This window comes from Anoplophora glabripennis, unplaced genomic scaffold (genome assembly GCF_000390285.2).
Source record: "Anoplophora glabripennis isolate ALB-LARVAE unplaced genomic scaffold, Agla_2.0 scaffold572, whole genome shotgun sequence".
Lineage (NCBI taxonomy): Eukaryota > Metazoa > Arthropoda > Insecta > Coleoptera > Cerambycidae > Anoplophora > Anoplophora glabripennis.
This window is the reverse complement of record NW_019416660.1, coordinates 1-26,967: the sequence shown is the minus strand read 5'-3', so window position 1 is coordinate 26,967 and position 26,967 is coordinate 1. Positions and strand designations below refer to the sequence as shown.

At 32.5% G+C, this 26,967-nt stretch overlaps 1 protein-coding gene across 3 annotated transcripts; it reads left to right on the top strand.

The window, feature by feature from the left end:
• The first annotated feature begins 1,218 nt into the window (after positions 1 to 1,218).
• Positions 1,219 to 26,375, top strand: LOC108913216 (galectin-4). 3 transcript variants are annotated; one of them, XM_018718727.2, is made up of 7 exons: positions 1,219 to 1,464; positions 7,023 to 7,129; positions 13,380 to 13,457; positions 16,212 to 16,545; positions 19,440 to 19,475; positions 21,428 to 21,593; positions 25,449 to 26,375. In XM_018718727.2, exons 1-7 carry the CDS (start codon positions 1,429 to 1,431, stop codon positions 25,751 to 25,753), a joined length of 1,062 nt encoding a protein of 353 aa, XP_018574243.1. In that variant the 5' UTR covers positions 1,219 to 1,428; the 3' UTR covers positions 25,754 to 26,375. The 3 variants fall into 3 exon arrangements, with proteins under 3 accessions (XP_018574243.1, XP_018574241.1, XP_018574242.1); XM_018718725.2 differs by lacking the exon at positions 1,219 to 1,464 and adding an exon at positions 2,497 to 2,869; XM_018718726.1 differs by lacking the exons at positions 1,219 to 1,464; positions 19,440 to 19,475 and adding an exon at positions 2,503 to 2,869.
• Positions 26,376 to 26,967: the final 592 nt, after the last annotated feature.

The window sequence follows — 26,967 nt, the reverse complement described above, 5'->3', positions numbered from 1 at the left end:
TCGCACACTAGCTGGATGGATTCTGCTAAACGGCTTGATGTAAGGTCCAGTTTAGTTCCAAAATTTTTTGAACCAGAAAAACTGTCTCCTTGGCAAATATGGTTGTCTTTGAGGAGTTGAAAGTCTAAAACTGTTGTGGGTTAATCACATAAAGTATGTGGGGTTAATACTGACCCTAAGGTCATTTAAGGATGTAGATTTGAAATCTGTAGGATGTTACTTTCGCCACATTTTAGAAAGTGGGGTGAAAAATTTTCACCATCCTTGCACTCTTCAGCGGCCTAGTGGAATACGTTGTTGTCGTCGTCCGAGGGGAAGGAGGATTCTTGGCAGAAATAATCTGAGTGACTTGACGGGTAAATTTTTGAAAACATCCATGAATTTCCGCTTGGTCGTTCGCATCGTCATGGATGTCTCTGGAATAATATAGCAGCAATCGCGACGCCTGTGGAGTCCTCTCGAGAAGTATTAGAAAGATCGGTGAAAAATCGAGCTGGTGAATTCTTTTTATATTAGTAGAACTGTTTTATAGGTTTTTTTTTTCGTGACTGAATATTGGTAAATATCTCATTTGTAGTTACTATTTCAATCTCTTTTGATTTTAGTTCTCATATGTAGTTTAAATCTCTTCATTCACTTATACTACACATGTTACAACATACGAATTCACTCGCGAAAAAAGGCTTATGTGTTTTGTGGGAACTGCCCTATATGGGCTTTTCTGTATAATTATTGCGAATATCGGAAACAGGCGAATTTTGAATTGATTTCTGTGAACTTTGATCATTATTTTGTAGGTAGGTACCTACTTCAAAGTGTCAAAATTTTAAATAATCAGTTTTATTTTTGATATGAATTCCGTCTTTTTTAAGATCTATTAAATTGAGATTTGAAATAAATACCTATTTGAAAATGTAATTTTGTAACAGTAACTGAATAATTGTATATACATTATAATGCGTCCATAAAATTACGTTTTTTAAGTTATTTTTAAAAATAAAGTGGAATTTATGGAGGATTAAAAAACTGAGTTTGGTCTAAACGTACATCAGATTTCTTATTTCTATTGATATTTTTAATGATAAGAGATACCATATATCTAAATAAAATTGAACAATTTGTGCTAGCAAACAGCTCTTATCAGTTTTCATTGTAAATAGGAGAAATAAAGTGATTTTTGTGCAATATTTTAAGCCAAATTAGGGTAGAAATGTTGACAAATTCCAACAAATTTTTCTCTGTGGTGGTAGTTTTTGCTACATTTGTGTATATAATAAAAAATATGATAATATCGCCAACACAATATGAACTTGAAGTTGATTGAAATACCTAAAAAATAGTAATGGCTATTTGCATATCCACAACTGCACTGTTACTTTTGGGTTATGTTCCACGCTATGTCATTAAATCTAGAAATGTAAGAGGAGAATGGATACCATGGCTTGCGTAGAGCTCAAATATAAGGTAAGGTAACTTGATTTTTATCTTTGAGTATGTAAATGAGGAAGTAATAGAATTCGAGACGCTGCAGTACGTATCCGGATCAAATTTTCTACAAGTAGAATAATTGCGAAAACGAAATTATACCATGCTCGTATTTGTGCTAGAGGTGTATAGGTAGTCAATTTAAAAGCCAGATATAAAATGAAATAGGTAGACAAAAAACCAGATATAAATAGTAACAAAATATTAAACAGTCCATTTAGTTTTTTATTTATTACATTGTGCAATTTTTCATATTTAAAATATATAATTGCGGATTGTTTGCTCAAAAAAAAAAGAAAAAAAAACAAAAAACAAAATCACCAAAAGAACTGAATTTTATATAATACATAGTTCAGTTCATTTCACTGCAAATTTGCTCCAGAATCACACGAAAGGCGTAGACGACATTAGAATACATACATATTTCTCAAATTCTCGAATAATTATTAGTCTACACAAGTGTGGACCGGGGTTGAAACATGCAACACAGGACCCAACTGAAAATTTCTGAGAATTTTAATGATTCCTCTAATGAATGTCCAGTATTTTTAAATCAATGGCCCGCTATTTTCAACGCCTTGAATTTTGGTTGCCTTCACGTTTCCGCCTATTACACGCAGTGTTGTGTTTACATGTAAGAAAAAAATAGAGAGATGTTTACATCTCTAGTTTTACATTATGCGTTGTTCAAATTAACAAATGTGGTGGACATAGCTTTGAGTCTTATACGCAATTTTTTGTATTTATTTTGTCAACACAGATTATGTATAATATAATGAATCTTTGAATTATTTTTCAAGGATAAATACTTTATTTATAGAAGTAGGTGCCTATGGGAGATATTATTTTACGTAATTTATTTAGGATATCCTTAAAAATGTATTTCGGGCAAACATAACTATCATCTCTAAATATAAATCAAAACCTTAAATAAGTGACGACATAATACTTTTAATAACCTCTAATAATTAATCTCAATTAGGTATTTCATTCATAATTCATTTCGTGCATTTTTAGACGATTCCGTCATTTGGTTCAGTAGCATTGAAGATAACAACCAAATAGAAATTAGTCATAAACTGAAGGTATATGTTAGTTGTTTAAATGAATAAGGTTACACCTATAGTCTACAAAACCTCGACGCTATATTTATTTATATCTGCTGTTGATTCGCGGCTTTGATTTACATGAAAACGAAATGTACTGGTGTTAGACCTCAGTAGATGCTTGGTCAATAAAAATGCCAGAAATAAGTAAACACAAACGAAAAAACGTAGACCGAAGAAAGAGTGGTTGTGGTGCGTGTTCCTGTTGTTTTTTTCCACGGAAAAAAGTCAAAGAGGGGCATTTAGAAGCACGGAATGAATCCTTGGTAAAATCTAGTGTGAGTACAGTTTTTTTAATGATCTTCTGAAAGTTTTAAGTGTAATAACTTGTGTTACATTTAACTGTGCGTGTTAATACTGATAGGCAAACTATACACAATAGTACCTACCTTGAATTAAGGCCAAGGTCAAAATCGATTGTAGTATAGTATTCATTCGGTATGTGGTTTTCTATCTTAGTACCTACCTACTCATTTAAAATATAAAGTATTTACAAGAGTTTTTATTTGGGCTTATAAATTTTTATTTATGTTTAGATACATGCTCGAAAGATACTTCTAGCTTCTAGCAACGATTTGCTTAAAAATTTTATTACATTACTGCCCACTCTGCTAATTTGTTTAAAATGTTATCTATAATTTTTTTCACAAAAATATAAGCTCGATTTTTCCGAATTTAGAAGCATTTGGCCTCAGCAGTATATTCAAACCAAAAATAGTACAATTATCATTTTCATGATTATAATGATTGTAACAAAAACATTGTCAAAAATAAAAAAACAGTTTCAACATAGATATAGTGACCGCAAAAGGAAGACAATGTGTAAATAATAAACCTTTATAAACTAAAAGCACGAGTTCTTCATAACAGATATTTTTTAATTCGGAAGGATCAGACCAATGTTACGCGGTTGCAACTTAAAAAAATAGATGGAGATGTCTTTAGTTCCTCATCTTGACAGGAACAGCCGATCTAACTGTGTCAAAAGCAAAGAATTGTTGAGTAGTTGAGCTTGTTTGCTGTTATTCGAGCTGATGAACAAAAAATACATACATTTTATCTATTACTTTGGGTCACTCTTGATTAGGATATATCTACATCTTTCAAATATTTAATCAAATATACCGGGTGTATTTTTTTTACGCGAAACTTTCAAATATATCGATAACTAAGCACCCTACGAAAAAATATCAATAATCAAAATTTAATCGTGTCGCGGGGGAAATATGCTGATACTAAAATTAGTCACTCTCCCCCATCCCTTATTGTAGGTGGGCAGGGGGGTAAATTTAAGATTTTAAATAGAAATACCCATTTTTTATTGCAGATTCGAATTTTACGTCTAAAAGTACGTAGAATTTGTGTGAAATATTTTTTTCATGATAGATGGTGCTGCAATCGATGAAATTCAATTTTTTCGATTTTCCTACTGAGAACCTATACCTATATGATTCTGTATTACATTTGCAATAAAAAATAGCAAGTTTTCACTGTAAATAATCAAAATTAGTAAAAAAAAATAAAATAAATTTTATTTCTCAAATTTTCAATTATGTACTGGAAAATGACTGACTCAAGAAATTACTATTATCGTAACCCAGGAACAAGCGTCCTCTTTGATATATTTAGTCAAAGCGATTTCCTTCGTTCTTGACTTATCGAAGTGCTTGAATAAATCTGCTTTCAAATGAATGTATTTTTTTTGCATTTCGCATTAAACATTTGGGTTATTTATTTTTTCGTGTTTTTTATGACCGCAAAAACACAAAACAAACGTAGAAATAAAGAAATAACTTTAAGAAACAAGTCATTTTCATCAAGCACCCCGAAGGGAACAGAAAACTACTATGTCCACGTCGTTGTTCCTAGTTACGCGAAAAGTAGTTTATTAACCAGCCATTTACATTCTACAGGGAACAATTTCCCAGTTATTCGAAATTTACAAAATTGGTGATGTAATGAATTGCCAGTATTTACATAAAACTTGGTATTTTTTTATTGTAAATACATTGCAGCAGTGCCGGTTTAAGGTAATTTCAGGTCCTGGGCGCAAAAGATTTGCGGGCCCCCTTGGCATTGGCAGACCCGAGGGGGGCTCCTGTATCTGCCTATATGCCCCTTGGTGGATATTCTTTGGCCATTATTTTAGGAAATAAAACAAAATATGTTTATTGCAAAAATATATAAAATTAAAAAAATGAAACAGTAGGTATTCTTAAAAAAAAAGAAAATAATTAATTATACATAATAATAAAATAAAAATGACATTCTAAAAATTAACAACAAAAATTATAACATTCTTTTTCGTGATTTATATTGGTAAACTGTCGTATGGTAGTATCACAAGTAGTAGGTTTCTATAGTACGTCATTTTCTATATATGACAATGCGTCAAGGTTTTCTTTCGTATCGAAATTTATAATTAGAAATTCTGGATGAGCCCTGGTTCTTCCGGGTCCATCTGGACCCTGGGCCCCTGCGTGTCCGCTCCAAGCGCCTAGCGGATAAACCTTCACTGGATTGCAGAATCGGATAGGTTCTCGGTAGGACAAATTAAGAAAAATTGAATTTAGTAGATTACAGCGCCATTTACCATGAACAGACAAAAATGTTTCAGATAAATCAAACGTACTTTTAGCCGTTGAATCTGAATCTGCAATAAAAATTAGGGAATCCTATTTAAGATTTCAAATTTTTTAATTTAATTTTAGCAGTAACATATTTCCCCCGCGGAATGATTAAATTTTGATTATTGACAATTTTTTCATAGGGTGCTTATTTTTCGAGATATTTGAAAGTTTCAGGTTAAAAAATACACCCGGTATGGTGTATTTGTTATTTAGAAATTTCCCCCTTTTCCTCTAAACAATTGCTTATTGCTTAAATAAGTATAATACTAAATTTTGATCATTAAATTATAGAAATACCTAATTTAAAAGTAAATTCGCATAAAAATAATTAAAAAAAAAACAAAATATTTTACTGTTACACCTTTTTAGTTATATCGGATGCAATTAATGCGTGACCAAATTTTAATTCAGATCGTACGTCAAACACCATAAAAGACAACATCAAACGTGATCGCAAATTTTTTGTTTTTGTGTTCCATATACAGTATGTTAAGGATTGATTAACAGTTAGGGCAGCTATGTAAATATTTTATTATATGTCTACTGTTTGAATTATATTAATTAGTTGATGAACATGGTAGGTACCATATTTTGTCTTTTTTTTTTGCAAAACGGTCCTACTACAAAATTATCACAGTTCATACATTTCTGACACTTTTTTACACGATAATTCGCCATTTTATTGGTAAAATTTAGCACTACCAATATTTAGAATAAAAAATTGATCACGATAATAATAAATTTATAATACAAACAAAGACGCAAACTTTTTCTTTAAATATTTAAAATAAAAATAGAAAATAAATTAAGTAAACAAAAACGTGTCAAAATTGTAGTATGTAAATTAAATTGATACTATTAAATTAAGTAAAAATCAACATTGGGAAGTAAAACCAGTTCGTCAATTTCCTTTCTAATTTGAAAAAAAAAAAATAACAAAAGCGACCTATAAATATCAAATTTAAATAAAATGAACTTTTTCTAAATTTAAAATTAATTTACTGTTTTTTCACAAAATAGTTTTGAAGTAGGTAAATTATTTTAAATTACGGAACAATATTAATTCTTTGCGATATTTAAAAAATCCACTTTTTTATTGTCAAATAATTTGTTTTATTCTTATAATAAATTGCGTTAATATTTGCATCGAAAACAGTTATTAAAATCAATGCTGGGATTTATTCCTTAGCGAATTTATTTACTTTTTCAAAAATTATGAAATCATAAAATAAGTAATGGGGATAATTTAAAAGTAAAATTTCAACGAATTTCTAATATTAATTTACATATGAGATTTATCGTACTTTCATAAGGTAAACATAATCTGATTATATTTACATTGTTTTTTGTGGTTGATTTCTTACTGTTACTAATAATAGTTATGTCATAATCAATGAGTCACCCATTTGTTAACAATTTGATGACAAAGACTGAGTACTGAATAGATAGATATCAATACTATACACTGTTATACTTACCTACTAATCTATAAAGAATACAGGTGAATTATTATAAGATATACCCTACGATTTAACAGATTATTTCTGACTGAAATTAATCTCAAGTTTCCAACTATTGGTTTCATTCAGTGGCAGTGATCATTGATATCGAGTCATCCTTAGAGACCTTTTGTATAACTTGGATAAACGTCAGTAAATAATAGTTCTTTCAATGGCAATATTCGCAATGAATGTTCAAGTTTTTGTCATCTACTAAACTGAACTACATATAATTACTATTGATAGATAAACAAATAAATATGGAATTAGATGTTGACGTTATCGAATATGTTATTGTACAGCACCCTGTCATCTTGGAGAAACCACCACATATAGAAGACCTACCTGCACCCCTCAAGGCCGGATCCTGTATAAGGTTTAATGGATACGTGAGACCTGAATGCACAAGGTTTGTAAATTACTTTGTATTAAATATATGTTTCTGATTAGATAATAATGTTATTTTGGAGATAACAACGTGTCCGACAACGAGAAGCTGTTGGCCGTGACAATATTGATATTGACAATTTTATTTTGACATGAAAGTGGGTAAAATAGTCTTCCTTTCATACATATCATTAAATATGTAGATTCATGCCAGAATTAAATCATTTAAATGTTTTAGTTATGTAACAAGTAAAATAAAATGAATATAGTTTTTAGCTTACAAGCTCTGTATTTAATGAATTAATGGAAATATTGGAAATATAATATGAGAATTCTATTTTCAAATTGGTCGATATATATTTTAGTTTTATTCGCCTTGTAAAGGTGGCGCTTGATGTATCAAATGTGAAATCAGGACAGGCTTGGCAGCTTTGTCCAATGGCGTTGATCAATAGGCAAAATGAATTCTTATATAAAATGTAAAATTTTCAGTGTTTTCTACTTCTTTGTACTTTTGCACTCAGTGACTATTGAAAATATTTCCATCATTTATTATCCGAGTTGATATAAAATGAAGATAAACTGCATTAAGTAAAAAAAAATCAGTGAAATAAAATTAATCAGATAGGTACCACAACCGATTGTTCTTGTTTGCTCCAAAATGTCTGTTTGACATGTCATTTTGTGTTAATTATATTTATAAAAAAATATTAATATTTATAGCTGTAGTATTTTAGATTAAAATATTGCTGAATAAACTGTTCAAAATATGTCACAATTAATTTTATAAAAATGTATTGTACATTCAAACTTATATTTCAAGTTTGGCAATAGGGATTTTGCTCCAAAATGTCAGTTGATTGCCGTTATTGGAGTACTTTGTCAATATCTAGGGACTTTAAGTCAAGTTCTATGCTCAAGAGTTGTATTTATGAAATTATTTTTGTCTAACCAAAAATTTAAGAAAGCAGGTAAAATAAAAAGTACTTACCTATCTACGCATCATAATACGCATGTTTGCGAAAAATGCAGCTTTTAAGTTTCATTGTGATAAAAAAATACGTATTTATTAGCATTAATAATTTTTTATCTTTATTTCCTACATGTTATATCAATGTTCCCAATAGGAAATATTAAAAATATTTTTAAAACAATTAAATAATTATAAATACACATATGTATTTCAATTCGGGTATTATTTAACATTAAATAATATTTCGATATTATTTTCAAAATAACGATCAATGGTTACTTTATAAATCTCTGAAATATTTTTTATTTTCAACTCAAATGTTAAAAATGTGCATTTTATATAACAAAAACAGTAGAAATAATAATTAATCAAGTAATTAAATATTTTTTGGAAAAGTATGATTCAAAAATCTCTTGAAGAATTTTGAAGAAATTATTGAAGAAGAAATTATTCAACTGAGAGAGGAGGAGCAAAGAAGCAAGTGTAGTTGTTTCAAAGATTTAGAGAAGTTGAAATTAAGTCTTAAGAACATGCTAATGAAAAGGAAGTTAAATATTTAGGTCATATTATTTCTTTTAATGGATGGAACACTGACGAAGAGAAAATTAGAACCTTCTGCAAATGTCAAGTATCAAGAGTTAAGGAGTTTCCTGGGACTTTGCACTTATTATTGGAAGTTTGTGAAAAAATTTGCTGGAACTGTCAAACCCTGAAACACGACTGAAAACAGTCACGCATAAAATTTTAACAGACTAGCATAAAGAATCTTTTCAGAAGCTGTTCTTCTCAAATCCTATCATATCCCAATATTGACGCTAGTACTACTGGAATTGGGGTGTATTGACGCAAGTAGAAAAAGACCTCTCTAAGCTAGAGGCGAACTACTGCATTGCCAGGAGAGAGTTATTGCTGCTGCTGCAATTAAGAGATTTTCACAAGTGTCAGCCATTCGCTTCGAGAACTGATCATTGAAGTGGTTGCTGCAATTTAAGAACTTAGAACACCAAGTGGCAAGATGGTTTCAACATTTGCAGGAGTATGACTTCAAACACCGGAAAGGACCTAACCAAATATGACTAATGTTTCCGTGGACAATATTAATCCATGCAGATAACGCACATAATGTCATTACCTCAAAAGATTTAGGTCTCACAATAAAATAAAGTTGGAAAAGGATACAGAGTAAAGTAGTACCTACATATATATTTACCTACATATACAGGGATCGCCAGAAGTACGGATAAAATTCATATCTTTTGAATGAGTTAATTTTTTTTAAAACGCCGAAACACGTTAACTGATTTTGATTTTTTCCCATCTTTCGGTTATATAATAATTAATTTTTCTTCAACCCCCTAATCCCCAGCAACCCTACTTTTTTTTCAAATGGAAACATAAGGCATGAGGGGGCTCGTTGAAAAGCTTATAGAAAACCGAATCCAGCCATACCAAATAAACAAGTTTTATTTTTTCAATAACAAGTTTTTTTTCATTTAGAAATTGAAACAACTAGATAATTTACAAAAATAAACTCAATGTCGCAAATGCTGAAAATGTCCTCCATTCACTATTTGGCATTCTCCAAGACGATAGTAAAAGCTGTCCACAGCATTCTGAATGACTTCAGCTGGTAAATTATGCATCTCCGCCCTAATCTTGTTCTTTAAATTCTCAATATTATCCGGTCTGTCCTGGTAGACTCTTTCTTTCAAATATCCCCAAAGAAAATAATCCAGGGGTGTTAAGTCGGGGGATCTTGGCGGCCATTCAACTGTACCCCGTCTACCAATCCAGCGATTTGGAAACATTTCATCTAAGTATCTTCGAACATCAATACCAAAATGTGGGGGAGCGCCATCTTGTTGGAACCAAATTCTTTCATTCGGTATATCTGGATCAATTTCATGAGGGAAAATCACAGCTAGAGCAGGTATCAGGTCAAATGTTAGGAAATCCAGGTAGCGTGCGGCAGTAAGATTTTCTTCAAAAAAGAATGGGCCCAAGATTCTGTTGTTGATGATACCTGCCCATACATTAACTTTTTGTGGATGCTGCGTATGCGATTCGCATGTCCAGTGTGGATTTTCCTGGGACCAAAAGCGATAGTTGTGCCTGTTAACCACTCCATTTAAATAAAACGTAGCTTCATCCGAAAAAAGTACGTCTCGTTGAAAACCATTATTGTCGTCACACCGTCTCATCATTTCCTCACAAAATTGTAATCGCCTATCATAATCGTCTTCCAAAAGCTCTTGGACAAGACATACCTTATAGGGGTGGTATTTCTCTTGTTTCAGAAACATTCGAATTGCAGTTCGAGAAGCATCGTGATTGCGGGCCAATGAAACAGTTGAAGTATGAGGATTTTCAACAAGTTCTAATGCAATGTCTAATTTCTTTTCTTCATTCAAAGCACGTGCCCGTCCAGTTTTGGGCAAAGTCTGTACTGTACCGTGTTCCTCAAATTTGTGAAATATTTTACTAACTGTCCCTTGCGAGATTTGGTTTTCGGGATATTTCGCATTAAATAAATCGCGCACTTCAGCCTGACTTCTTATTTTGTCTCCACATCCAAGCAATATCAAGATTTCGATGCGTTGCCTTTCCGACAATACCATTGCAATTCAGTAAATAACTTGATTTTGACACAATAGTAACGTTTCGAACTCCAATTTACAACTAAAGCGAAAAATTAACCAGAAAGCCTGGCAAGTAAGTGGTGCCAAAAAAACGCAACATAAAAAATATATCTTTTTTGCGTTAGCAGTGATAGGTACAGTTTCAAATTCTTTATTTTATTCTGTGCAAATTCATGGAGGATAACACTGAAGATAATTAAATTTTATTTCACTTGTTAAGTAGGTGTTTTATACAACCCTAAAAACCTTGCTATTGAAAAAATAAAACTTGTTTATTTGGTATGGCTGGATTCGGTTTTCTATAAGCTTTTCAACGAGCCCCCTCATGCCTTATGTTTCCATTTGAAAAAAAAGTAGGGGTAGCTGGGGGTTAGGCGGTTGAAGAAAAATTAATTATTATATAACCGAAAGATGGGAAAAAATCAAAATCAGTTAACGTGTTTTGGCATTTTAAAAAAAATTAACTCATTCAAAAGATATGAATTTTATTCCGTACTTCTGGCCATCCCTGTATATTTACCACTCGATTAAAATTAATCATTTTCAGAGTAATGTGGTAACTTTACTACAAATATTGCTATCTTATAAATAGTCACAGGTTCAGAGATTTAAATTGGGGCATGATCCGAAATTATCGAAAAAAATATTGAGGTTTTTTGGAAAATTTTTGAAATCCTTTATCAAAAATTGTAAATACAGTAGCAACGTCCTTAAAAAATTTACCTGATGATGATTTAAACATTATTTAAATCGTCGTTAAACAGTAATATTGTACATTGTTAGACTCAAAAGTGTACAAGAAATCTACTTCCGCAAAATTTTAACAAGTTTGTATGAAGAAATAATATTACCAAAAAAACGAAACATCCTACTGTGAATCAGATTATATTTGGATATAACAAAAATGGCTTTAAATATGTACTTTTTTTCGTAGGTATAGTTATCACAATAAAATCGGAAAACGATAAAATGAAAATCTAAAAATGTTTCGATATTTCATCGGGAAATTATTTGTCTTAAAGACGAATAATGTTCTAGTCATTCCGAGATAGTAATGTTGCCACAAAAATTATTAATTACCTTTTAGGTGCTATTTTTTGACTCCCGGGACCAAAATAATTAAAAGTAATTATTGATTAACATTGTTTTGTACCTTGATTTGGTATATGTTAAATCTGAATGTGTACCACTCTTGGATATAACAGCTTTAAAATTAAATTACCATTGTGATAACGATTTAATTTGTATTGAACCAAACTTTATCACTTAAAATTAGCACAAAGACAAATGTAAGTAAATTTTAAATAGGGATTGAAATAATATTTTTAATGTACAAAATTTATTTTTTATGTATACAGTGGCTATAAAAATATTGTTACGATCTGAGGGTAGGATGCGCAGTGGCAAGTCTAGTTTTGAATTTTACGCTATTTGTGCGGAAGAGTGTTATCAACGAAAAAAAAGACAGTGTGACAGTTGACAGTTCAGGATTATTAGAAATGGAACGCTACGCGAAAGCATAACGCGTTTTCATTGTTGAGCAATATACAGGGTGTCCCGCATAAGAACCGACACAGGGCACGTGCATGTAGGGGTGTCCAAAATATTGTAATTTAACCAAAATTACCTACATACAAAGTTGCACCCCTGAGGAGTTATTAGCCCCCAAAGTGGGGCCCTAAATTTCGAAAAAAAAATAATATCTGCAACACTTTACCGTAGAAGAACCAAATTTGGTACATGATATAGGTTTATTACTGGTCTTCTTTGACCATGATTTAAAGTTTATTGAAGTACTACAAGGTGTTCATTGTGGATGACTCGCCCCTACAATTGTACCGAACTTTTTTTTCATTGACCAAATTGAATAGTAATATTAATTCACAGCAGAATTTAATTTAAAATTTATTTTTACTCTTGTTAAATTTTAATGTAAGGTTTATGCCAACAAGCCCACGACCACCCATGCCTTGAAGGAGGAAATTGACCGCTTATCAACGAAATTCAGCCGCATTTATGCAAAACGTTTATGAAAATTTCGACAAAAGATTGCGTATGTGCCAGCAAAACCATGAAGGCCTTTCCCTATATGCTATTCTATAAACAACCCTAATATATGCTGTATACTTTATGAAACAATATAAAACTTACAATTTTTAATTAAAAACTTGTGTTTTCTATCAAAATTACTTCTTGCGTGAATTGGGACAATGATAACATGGTAACAAGCAATATTCTATTTGCTCAAAATATGAAGTTTCTTCAAATTATAAAGCACCCTGTAACTTAAATAGAAATTGAATTCTCTTTTCATTCTCTTTCACTCGATTCATCTTTTGCCCATATTTTAGTCATTTTTATTTGTAAATGAGAATGGGTTTGTAAGCTAGACATTAAAAATGCTTATTTTTTTACAACTGAATAGCTATACGTACTATAATAAATATAACATTCTCAGTGTCACTCTCAATTAGACTGAAAGCTGTTAGTGCTAAGAACTATATCAAACTTTCTAGTATAATGTTTATTAAATTTGCAATTTATTTCTTTAAAATAAAAAGTATGGTATTGCAAAATAATAATTAGTTTCCGCACTAAATATTTTTTTCATTGAGATGTACCTAACGAGGAAAATTACTGACTTTTCTGTTTATTTGCAGGTTTGCAGTGAACTTGTTATGTGGCAAGACTAAAGAAAGTGATATAGCAGTCCACATAAACCCACGTATATCTCAAAGGTAAGATATTTTATAAAAATGTTCCGCACAGTTCTCCTGGGAAATGACTTTCGTCAGATTTGGCTGACTCTCGTATATTTTATAGTTTAGGAGTGCGTTCAATTGTAGTTATACCAGGCGTAGTCGTATATAGTGCGTTCCAACGAAAACTATCGATCCTTTATGATAAAGAGAATAATTTTATTTCCAGGTTTTATTGTTATAGTTTTGTCGTATAGAAATTCGGGGCGTTATACTGCCAAATCGAAAATACTACGAAACGAAGTTCTGTTCAGAAAATAACGATATTTTATATGCGGGTTGCAGCATTGCCCTGCGCATAACTTACTCTGTAACCAAATGTTTTTGGATTGTTGATATTTCATTTAGTTTTCGTGATATTGTTATTTTAGTGCAACGTGTTTAAGTGTTATTGCCGATTTTTGAAATGTGCGATTTTGTATGAAACTGGGGAAAACTTGTGCGTAAACGTTTTAACTTTTGAAACAAGGTTACGGTGATGATGCTCTGGGTCGTGCGCAATGTTACGGATGTTTTTCACGACATAAAAGTGGTCAGTCAATTGAAGATGAACCTCGACGTGGAAGGCCTTCTATTCCAACTGATGACTCCCACGATCAGAAATTCAAAGATCTGGTGAATACAAATCGCCGATTGAATGTCGGAGAAATTGCAGAAGAGATTACATCTTAATCTCATTAAGACAAAAGTTCAATCATCACAATTGATTGGCAAACGATCTCCACGGCCCAAGAAATCACGTCAGTCTCGACTCAATGTCAAAGCCTTGCTCGTTGTTTTTTTTTTCGATTTTATTGGAATTGTGTGTTTTGAATTCTTGCCTCCAGGTGAAATAGTGAATCGTGTGTACTATCAAGGCGTTTTACAACGGATACGTGAAAAAATCCGAAGAAAGAGGCCAGAGTTGTAGCGGTCATGCACTATGATAATACTCCCGCGGACTCAACTTTGTTAATTCATCAGTTTTGTGCCAAAAATCAGAATACTCCTCCTTCACCCTTCTCACTCGTCAGACCTGGCCCTTTGCGATTTTTTTTATTTCCGAACTTCGAATCCGTGTTGAAAGAACGCTGTTTTTAGATTAATGATGATATCAAAGCAAATTGGTGTAATTCAACCAATCAGCGGTCGTATTACCTCAAGCATAGGGGTAACGGTTTGTCATTGTTCATTGTAAACGAATCATTAATATTGGTGACATCAAGATTGAGGAAGTTTTCGTTACAAGTACCAGTCGCGCAATATTTATTTGACAAAGCACAGGGGTCACATAGCTTGTAAACATTTATGAAGGATTTGTACGAGTTGTTGTCGCCACCTTGTGATTGTTTACCTGAATGTTTTTTACTAGTCATCTTTCTTATACGGCCATCACCCCTATATTAAAATTTTTCGTAAAATGAGCATCTATCTGATTTATATACGAAATTTCAATTTAATTAGAGAAATAATATTTTAATCTGTAGTCACGCATTGCCACGAACTACACAATATAAAAATATTGGAAGAGATTGCTACAAGTTTAAAAATATGTATATATGTAACTCAAGAAATGACAATAATGTGCCTCTGCCTCAACTGTCCTTTACTAGTCAAAACGAAAACCTTTATAATTAAAACTACGTTGTAAGTCGGTGTCATTTTTCTCAGTAGACATTAGGTTTATTATACAGGGTGATTTCTAAATTGACTCATATTTTTAACAGCGTGTAGAACTACTCAAATCATAATTTTTTCCCAAGTTTTATTTTAAATAACTTCAAAGGCATAGTCGGAAAAAATGCAAAGAATTTAAGCAAATATATCCGCATATTTAAAATAAGCAACATATGAACTTAATGTTATCGCTTTTTTTGTGAATATTTATATTATTATATTCTATATGTTCGGGTTACCGCGATCATTTGTGACGGCTGTACAAAAGGTTACAGGGACCTGTGACTTTAAGGAATATCGTGGAGGTTATGCGGGAAGACTTAGAGTACCGGGGAATGCGCAACGAAATTATCAAATCTTGACGAAGACCTAACAATCAATACCTACTCGAGAAATGACACGCTAAATTGAACTGCGCTAAAAAAGTTTGGATAACATTTCGCGAATGTCAGTTAATTACCCACGAATATCAGACACCAAACCTAAAATAAAATGTAACATTTTCGTATGATGATCCTGTATCTTTGGGGAAACACTTTGTTGTTACAATATGAGGCGCCAGCTCATTTTATGCGTGAAAAATGGGAGTTCTTAGACATCACTTTTCGTAGAAATTGGATAGGTCGTGGACGGTCAGCTAGATCATCAGATCAACTCTTGTGGTTTCTGTTTCTGATATTGCAATATTTGTTGAGATAGAATTCCAAAAACTACTGCAACAATTTACCCCGGCAGGGATTTTCCGCCAGTGTCTTTCTATCACGGGTGTCGAATGCGGTTAATTCCAAGAAAGTGACTTATGGGTCTTCTTCGAATTCTATCTCAACAAATATCGTACGGACTTTACACGTATGCACATATTTCTGGTTACGTGGCGTTCATCAACTTTTGAGTGGATCAATTTGGCGGATATGTGAGAACTTTTCTATAAATTCACAGAAGAACAGAAATAAATGTGTTTTCGAAATTAATATAGAAATTCTTATATTTGTAAAGGAAAATATTTAGTATCAAAGATACTAGAACGAAATTACTTCTACCATTTTCAGACTAACAATTATTATGTTCTTTTTCTAGACATGTTGTTCGAAACACTCGAATCCAGGGTAAATGGGGAGACGAAGAGACAACCTCCATAGCCAAATTCGACCTGCACAGGAATAAGAAGTTCGCCATCGACATTGTCGTTACAGAATCCGAATTTCTAGTGTCCATAAACGGAAAACATGTTTGCGCCTTTGTTTTCCGTCTGCCCATCTCGAAAATCACCACTCTCATGGTCGATGGTGAAGTCGACGTGGAGGATGTCCAATACACGAAACTCGAGATTTATCCGCATATTGGGCCGCAGAATGCGCCTTACGTCGTCCCCACGGGAGATGGCCAGAACAAGGATACCGTTCAGCAGTTGGTAATGACCGCTTTATTTCTAAAGTGCCCTAAAGGAGATTTATTTTATGGGTTAAGGGGGTTCGGAAAGCCATTTTGCCTTTTGTTTATATTCTGGTTCTGTAAGTGTTGTCTTGGGGTGTGTTGGTTGGTAATGAGCACTTTTTAAAAATTGTCTATTATTTTATTATGTACTTTGATCTAAAGACCGTCTTTTATTATTTCATTATGGTCTTTGATACTAAAAATTTAAAAATATCTAACCTCATGGACTTAACTCATTTGTTATCAGTTCCTGCAATTGCAGGGAACAAGATCTAGTCATAATAATAGTCATAATCATTTAAAATAAAAACTAAAAATTATACTGGGTGTTCCCTCTATGACTTTCTATAATCAGAATTGTGTGCATTCACTTCGAGATTCAAAAATTGATTGATCTATTAACGTACCTACCGTGTCGCTGCGGTGATGGAAAAAACCAATTCTCGGTAATAACACAGCCACACAAAAAAGGTTCTGTACCTAAAACATGAGTACCTAGGTCTTATTGTGTGTTTTTTGGTGCTGAATCCGAATCCGCAGCCCAAAAACGGATCTACCAGGGTACTTTTTTAGTAACAAACATTTTGATTCGTAATTGTCATGACGAGACAATGCGAAACGATGACCTTTGACGACGTAGTGAAGTAAAAAGTTAACAGTACTTGTGACAAAAAATTCAAAATAACACGATGCCTAAACACATTTAATGTGCCATTTAACGCTGTGTATTTGTAATACAGTCCGTACAATGTTTGTTGAAATAGAATTTCAAGAAAAGAATAAGCCAATAAAGTTCTGTTATCGGAATTACTGTAACAATTTACCGCGGCAGAGGCGTGCCTTGAAATTTTCTGCGTTATTTTCAAAATATTAAAATATACAGGGTGTTTGGAAAAGTTGGTGCAAAATTTAAGGGGGTGAAAGTAGGGCCAAAAATAGTAAAAAAAGTTCCTATAAACATTGGTCCTCCGGAGCACCGTTGTTGAGATATGGCGCTCCAAAGAGGTCTTATAATGATAGTTTTGTAACTACGTTTAACAGAAATTCTTCGAATTTTTTTTATTTCTTTGAATGATCAAGCATATAATATTATTTTTTAATGAATTGGACTTTTTTGAAGAAAAAATGTATGAGGTATACAACTAAGAAAATAAAGAAACGTAAGAATTTAAATCATAGCATGCGAAAGTGACAATTATTAGTATCATTACAATGAAACTGTCAGTATGAAAGATGCCTACTATTTGAAAATATGTATTTAAAAAAGTTACTGTTCTGGGCCATACATTTTTAAAAAAATAATTATTCCTGACTAAACTACGCAGAATTCGACAAAAAAAGTAGATTTTTTCTTCAAAAAAGTCCAATTCATTAAAAATAATATTATTTGCTTGATAATTCAAAAGAACAAAAAAAATCGAAAAAATTCTGTTGAGTAGTTAGAAAACTATCCTTATTTATAACCGATTTTTATGAAACTTATGGTAGTTAAAGACGCTTATGGTATGATTATTACATACAATTTTCATTCCGTTATCTAAATCAGAAAGAAAGTTTCATTTCAAAAAATATCCAAATGATAAGACTCCTTTGGAGGGCCATACCTCGATAATGGTTCTCCGGAGGACCAATGTTTATAGGAACTTTTTTTTACTATTTTTGGCTCTACTTTCACCCCCTTAAATTTTGTACAAACTTTTCCCAAACACCCTGTATAATATTCTTCGACTGGGAATGAAGTTCCTTTCTTTTATTTTTCATTTCCATTGATTTATTTTAATAAGAAATTACATTGATGCACAGAACGATACACTTACGAAGAAATACGTCTTCGTAACTGCTAAACACTGTATGCACTGCAAGCTGCTACGGTGAACGCCGCGCCACCAATGTCTTTCTGCCTCGGGTGTCGAATGCGGGTTAATTCCAAACAAGTGACGCAAGGTCTTCTTGACATTCTATGTCAACAAATACGGACTGTAAATTATCTAATAGCTGCTACATTGCGAATTTATTCATGAATGAAGTAGCTTGGTTAAGAAATTGGACACGTGTAGTGCACTAAATCTGCTGTCAAACAACATCATGAAGTTCTTTACGAATTAGAACATGTTCTAATTTTCGTGAATTTGTTAGTAAAGTTCAGAAGTACCAACCCAACAAATTTTCAGTCTCAGATCAGTAATGAGGTTATGTTATTGGACTATGTAAATAATTGTGTGGCTTAATACTGTTGTATTTTTTTTTACTGATCTGTTGCTTACAAAAACTAATATTTATAAAAAGTATCAAAAGGGTACCGCTTTGTATGTATCATTACGTATATGTGGAAAGATAAGAAATTTTTTTGAATGAAATTTGAAATTTGCTTTTTTAATTTGTCGGTAGAACTGATTTATGCGTCAAAGAAATTCATCAAGTCTGTAGCAGTGTAAAACCAAACCCTTTATGAATAAACTCGTGAAGAACTTCGTGAATTTATTCCTGAATAAATTGTCAATGTTTGACAATTCGATGACATTGCATGGACTTTTGACATATCAACGTTTGTTTCTTCCGCGTTGCGGCTGATTGAATTGAGCTCATGACTACAAATTTTTGGTACATAAAAATGAAAATTGCTGTGAAATTGAACCCAAATTCTACTCTTAGTCTATCTCATCTGGTAATACAAAATGCAACAGTAAATATCACCATATTACAAAAGGCTTTACGAAATATCCACTATAAAAACATTTAAACAAATCATTTAACATTTGTTCTTGTTTTATTTTATCTGCGAAAGAAGTGTTACTTTATTAAACAATAGGTTTTTTAATGCTAATATGATTTCTACGTCTAACTATAACATAAAGGTTAATTCTCTTTTAGAATATCAGCAGTTCTGATTTAGACGCTGGCGATGATGTAAGTCATAGATTTATTTTGGAAGTAATTTTGCTTTTAACTTTTTTTGGATTGTGCCACTAATTTTGCTGCGTATATGTGTATTTAAAATATTTAAAACATAACTAAAAGTTTAACAGCTGATAGTACGCAGTACTTATCTTTTTTATAATATGTATAAGGCGATTTTTTTTCTTTAAGGGTGTACTACTTCTTTCATTTTAACTCTGTGGAACTTGAACTTTTGATGTATTTAGTAGCTTCCTTTAGATTTTGTGTGCAGGGAGGATAGAATTTACTCAATTAATTACATTTACACATATAATCTAAATTTCTGCCCTTCTAATTACTGCAGTTTTGCATATTTAATTCCAGTCTAACGGTAATGATTAATATTGTTCATTCTCTATGTAACTACCTAATAAATTGAATTATATATCCATCTTTGAGACTATACTATTAAGCAGATACGGTACAGTCACTCTACAAAACTACTACTTCTACTATTATTTCGACGACACGGTGTACTACCTACATAGTCTTAAAAAAATTGGGACGTTGATTTTCCATTTGATCAAGACATTTTCAGATAAATCTGTATACGAAGTAAATGTCGTTTGTTATCACAAACAGTACAAAATTTTGTAAAATAATTGAAAAGTTTAAATTTTGAAAATTATTTTACGAATTTATATACGTATTAAAAGTATGTCTTTCTGATACTTATATTTACTTAATTATTTTAATTTAGTTTAGTTATTTCGGTTTGTCCTCAACTGTTACAAAATAGATTTAACTGATTTTTGCATTAAAATTTTACTATTTCTCACTAAAAAATACTATAAATTAAATTCGAAATCGGTCTATGTCTGGTGACTCTCCTGATGAATGATCTTAGTTATTTACTAGACATTGTGGGTGTAATTCCATACCAGCCGGGGCATATAGCCTGTGAAGTGATTGTTTTCCAAAATATCATTAGTTAATAAGAAATTTGTTTAAAAACTTTAATTTTAGTAAATAACTATTGCCCGTTTTATTATTTTGCTTTACATCATGATAGAAGAAGTAATTATGATTTGATTTTATATTTTATGTTTAATAATGATTTAGATTATTTATTTACGAGTACATATAACTCAATTATGTCATCTTGGAAAGACATTTTGAAACTAAGTACCTACTTAGCAATATTTAGAATATTAAAATCATCGAGTATGTTGCTAGGCCTCATTATTAGATACTGTAAATCACGAATGAAGCAGCGTTAAAGTCATTGTATTTTTCGTTGGTGTGTTCTAAGTTGGAGTATGAGTTATTGATCTGATATTCTATTTATGACAATCAATATATAATCTTGTAATCGATATAATCTTTCTTTCAAAATCAATGATATATGTATATCCCGACTAAGGTTACGATCAAGAATTACTGCTATCGACTTTTGAAATTCCTTCACTAAGAACAGACGTATTATGAGTAGTATTCTCTCTTATTCAAACTTTTCATAACATTGGTTGGTTGTTTACTTTTGGAACATTTTAATATCAGAATTTGTAATTTGGTTCTATATCTAAATAAACATTTCTATTTACCATGTCACATAATGTTAATACGATATCTAATCGATGTGACGTGACATAACCTATAAGCTTATTAAAACTAATCGCATTAAAGTTTTTGTGTCTTCTTTTTATTCATTAATTCTGTTTTCTTCCAACAATTTCAGTGGCAACTGATATTTGCTTCTAGGTACCTAACCTTTTACAGTTTTACATTAGCACATAATTATTTTTTTCTCCTCTTTTTATTATTATTATTGATTTACACTTTTCATTTAACACCACTATTGTTTCTTAACTTTTTATTCTGTACGAGGAAGCTTTTTGTTGGGCAAATAAATAAATAATAATAATTATTATTGTTAGTCATTTCCAACAATTCTCTGAAAATATATAAAAAAATAATTTCAGGACGTTCCAGTGACAGCGACATTACCAAAGGGATTTCAGAAAAACTGGCAATTGGAAATTTGCGGCCGGGTGAAAATTCTGCCTTCCGCGTTCTACATTAATTTACAGAAAGGATCGCAGTTGTGGCCCCATCCCATCATACCGCTGCATTTAAATCCCAGATTCAGTAAGTAAATCTTGATGACCGTTAACCTAATGACCTAGACGTAATCGTTAGTATCAAACTTTGGTGATTTAAGGGGATAGGGTTTAAGATTTGTCTGGACGCCATCTAATAACGGTCAAGTTTGAGAGAGATTCTAGCCTATGAACAACCTAAATTGGGACGATTGCGGTTTGATGGCAGAAACACAAATCTTTGGAAGGTTAGCTTTACGAAATGGCGACATTGTAATTTTGACACTAAGAAACGTGCTGTTGTGATTTATATGCAATTTTTGTATCAAGTGACAAAAAATAGCGGTTACATTAGATACAAGATTACAAGAAGCCTCCTTACATATTCCAAAAATTGTTCTCAAATAACATTCACAATTAATGATGATCCAATATTGACGTGTTTGCATCATATTGCTCAGAAAATAATGTAGATAATACTCAAATTATCTTCAGTCTAGTTTGCATCTGCCGAGCCCCTTTAAGTGCAATTTGTAAATAACATTTACATGCCATAAAAATGTTCATTGACATTTAATTGGATTTATTAAACATGACGCAAAATGAAATAAATAAAAACTAATTGAGGACTAGTTTTCTAATACAGATATTTCAGGAGGTAATAGTATGAACCAAAATAAGCAGAAAAGTCTTAATAAACATGGGTCCGCAAAGTAACGGTTGCGGAGATATGGACAACTATTCGTTTTTCAAACATTTTATTTTATTAGGAATAAACCGACAAAGGAAGCTTTTAACAAACAAAAAACAAAGTTACAGAAGATGTTCAAAGTGCCCTCCGTCCATTTCCGTCTAAACATCTCTTCGACATCTTCGTCTCAATGATATTCGAACTCTTTCGAAAACATCCTCCTTGGTTTCGATTTCTTGACACTTTTGATTAATCCGTAGCTGCAGCTCTTCCAGGCCATTTACAGGAGTACCATACACTAATGTCTTCAAATATCCCCAAACAAATAAATCTAGAGGGTTCAGATCAGGCGATTTTGGAGGCCATAAAACAGGTCCGGCCCTTCCTACCCATCTATGATCTATGTGGAAAAGTTTGGTGTAAATGCTCTCTAACGGCCATGGAAAAATGAGCTGGAGCACCATCATGCTGGAACCACATTTGTGCCTCTGATTCAAAGGAATGTCTTCCAAAAACTCATACAGTGTGTTCTGCAGAAAGTTGAGGTAAGCTGCGCCTGTTAATCGGTTTGGTAAAACAACAGGACCTAGAAAACTATCACCTACAATACCCATCCAATTGTTTAATGAAAAACGTGCCTGATGTCCAGATTCTATTAAAGCATGAGGATTTTCGTCGGCCCAAATATGCGTATTGTGAAAATTAAACACTCCATTTCTTATGAACCCAGCCTCATCAGTAAAAAGAATGTTTGCAAGAAAACGAGAGTCTTCAGCATCACGACGTAGAAACCAGCGGCAAAAAACCAAACGTGCTTGATGATCATTTATTGGATTTAAGGCCTGTACTCGTTGCACATGGTATGGATAAAGCAGTTGCTCGTGAAGGATTCTCCAAACAAGAGGACCACTAATTCCTACCTCGGCTGATATTCTCCGCACACTCGTACCTGGATTCTGCTCTACCAGTGCTAGAATTTCTTCTTCTCCTCTAGGAGTGGATACCGACCTTGGTCTTCCGGATAAATGGCACTGTTTGCTCAAGGAACCGGTATCACGCAATCTTTGGTGAATTCTTCCAAACATGCGTTGTGAAGGAATCTGGCGATTTGGATAAGCGTCAACATAAAGACGTCGCGCTTCGGTTGACCATACATGAAATGCATGTCTGTTAATTCTGCGTTAGAGTAACCAGCCATAGCGAAAGAAAACTTGTGCACTGAGAACAACTGTCAAATACGTACTGTTTATTTCATAAACATCAACCAACTATTATATGAAAGTACACAACGTTTTTGCAAAATAAAAAAAGGGGCTAAAAAACATAAAACATTCCATATCTCCGCAACCGTTACTTTGCGGACCCATGTTTATTGAGACTTTTCTGCTTATTTTGGTTCATACTATTACTCCTTAAATATTTTACACTCTTTTTTTTAACACCCTGTATAGTCCAATGTAATTCAGCTTAACCTAATTTATTATATCTTTATCTAACTTAATTGTGGTAAAGTTCGCGTGAGTTCGTCAACAGTTATCGGTGCACACCTACCTTAATTTTGATTTGAAAACAAATCAACATATTTTACAGCGATCAAATGTAAGTAAATGAAATCGCGCAACTAAAATGTATAAGTAAGTATCTCTTCATATGAAAAATGGTTGACAATATGTTAGGCTTAGTAAAGTTTAATCTTTCGTTAATGTAACTGTACAACTTTCTTAACGATGGTATCTTATTGCTACAGAGTAACTTCAGTTTCATGTCAAAAGTTCAAAAATTTCACTTGTTTTGTATTTTTAAAACTAAGTTTTATAACTGTTCTTCAAATATTGATTTTACGTTGTATCTTGAGAGAAATCAACTCCATTTGAGGTTAAAAACTGCTTCAATGTGATAAAATAATCGTTGCTGGCACCATCATTCATTTTTTCTTCTCAATGATGTTAGTTTTTTTTAATCTGACGTTTTCCCATCGGCAAAGTTTTCGGAATTTTTTTCTTTCTTCCTTAAGGAAAATATAAATTTCTTGTCACAGTTTTAACGTACATCATAGAAGAGAGAGGTATCGTGCACTGCTGTAGTAGACGAGTATTTGGCTCTCACATCTTCACTTAGTTATTTGAAAAACATTACTTTCAATTTTTTATAAAATTGACTACATTCACTACTCATTCTAAGACCTGGTTCAGTTTGGGATTCAGATAATTTGACATAAGTACTTCCCTGTGAATAATACAATTTGTCCACAGTGCACCAAGAGCTTTGCTCCGAATAAGTGAATCTAATCCTCTATAATAGCCATGTAACGAGCACCGTCAGTACAGACACCAGCGCTCTCGAAGGATCTCGAAAATGTCCTGAGCCGTCAGCTATGTCGTAACGATCTATTAATCGAACATAGTATATCAGATGAGCATCCTTATTATTAACTGTAGCCTCATCCAGTTGCAATCCAAATTCATTTTCTTTGATTTTCAATTAATTGATCGCTGAGATCCACTGCCGCATGCTGTATTTATTGGTTTACTGGACAAAGACACTTTTGAAAGTAGTTTGCTAACAAATTCACAAACCATAATCTTCACCATGTCTACAGCAGCCGATAGGAAGTTCTTCTGTTTTGGTATGAGGCTTTCTCTCTACATTTCTCGATTTGATGCATTCTTGAAAAATGTACATTTGCGCTGTTTCAGCTCTTTCAACTTCCTGGCAAAAAAATCACGAGATTATCCAACCATGTAATGCTGATTGGTTTCTTTAACTGTACCCTTGCAGCGTTTCTTACTATTCAATAAAACCGGTATATCATTGGAAATTACAAGAATCATAAAACTTTTTATTTAAAATAGTAAAAGAGAACTAAAGCAACATCGCCCTTTACATGGACACAAATTATCGAGAAAAAAATTGAATTTACGAGAATAATCTCGAATATTTGTAGAACGCGATCTAGCAATAACGAAAGGTAATGATTGATGGCAGTTATAGATTTACACCAGCTCTCCTATATGTCGAATCTTATCATATTCACCCGCAAACGAAAAAAAGTAAATAAATAATTATGAAGGCTTTTGCAATAATCCGTGGTTCATAAGGCACCTCAGCGCACATTTTGGGAACCACTACTCTAATCAATCTATTGAATTATCACTATGAAATATCTACTTAAACAGTGTGTCTTGTGATATCAATCACATTTTTAAATTTCAGATACCTTAGCCTTCGTCCGAAACGCCTGGCTTGGCGGTAAGTGGGGTAAAGAAGAATGTTCTCCTGCGTTCCCCTTCGGTCCAGGTGAGACCTTTAATGTGGCTATCCGGAAGAACGACGATCATTTCTCCGTTTGGGTTGACGGAAAGTTAGCAGGAGAGTTCAAGTTTAGAGGCCCGGTCGATCAGATTGACTCCCTCTACATCCACGGTGATGTTGTCGTGAAGACGTTGTACATGAGGGAACACATCGATGATAAATACTTCAGCAAGAGTCAAGAAAATCTCAAACCAATGCCGTTGTAGCTTCTTCAGAAGATAGTTTGATATGCGGATATGATTCCGATACGAAGAAAAAGGTTTCTATTTTCCAAAAATACTCTTCTGCTTAAAAGTACGCTGCAATTGTAACATACATTGAAGTTCTACGTAGATATAATAATTATAAAAGGAAACTTCAACTTTGCCGGTTTCAAAGGAATATATTAAGAGGTTTGTTGATGTTAAAATTTTAAACAAAGGTTAAATTAATATCAAGAGGGTCACATCCACTTCTTTTCTAGTATATATGTGAAATGTCTCGTTATTTATATCAACCTTAATTAATTTATCCTTATACTGCCTTCGCAATGCTTTTTTGATGTAAAAATTGTTAAGTGTAAAATTAACATGCTATTCTATTTCAAATACTTACATATGTTTTACAATAGTGAAGGATTTTTGAAAATTTTTAAAATTAGTAAAGATTCGTATTTTATTTTATATTACCTACATTTAAAATATTCTTACTTAGATATTACTTTTTTACCACAATGTAATTATTGTCCTCCGTTTTATATTTCAGATGTCCCCAAAAATTGTTTTCTTTGGTTTTTAAATGTTATTTATTGTATTATTATTGAACTTGTATTGTATAAACAATTTTTAATCTACGAGTATATTATTAAACATGCATTTATTTGAACATTTATTTTTTTTATCCTACAATCGTGTAAAAGTGACAGTTTTTGCACTCTTTTGTTACATGTTTGATTTTGAGGGTTGCTTTCCGTATGCAACAAAAATGAATCTCTCTCAACAGTAAGAGTCCTGGTGTGGAGTCGCTCGCAGCTATATGTATCTAGTCCCTTGCGCCAATCTGCCGTGGATATTTCCTGAAACCCTGGTCTACCACACGTCTGTTCTTTATCCTTGCAATTGTTAGACCGGTCCGGCGTCAGGCTGGCGCTCTTGACGTAATACTTAAAATGGCTCATTTGATGACATTCCCCACAATTTGACATCGCAGTTTTGTTATTTTCCTCTTCGACGGAATATTCTGCAACCGTCAGTAGATAAGCAAAAGGAGATCCAGCTCAATTTGCATAATTTTGGGGTGAAGAAGATGTTCAGGGCAGATTCCCTCGAAGATGTGTCATTTTCCCGCGAAGAGGGGTTTTAGATTTTGAAGAAGAAGTAAAAAAAGAAGATGTTCCGGGCAGATTCCCGCTAGGAGGGGTCCTTTAAAGAAGATGTAAAAA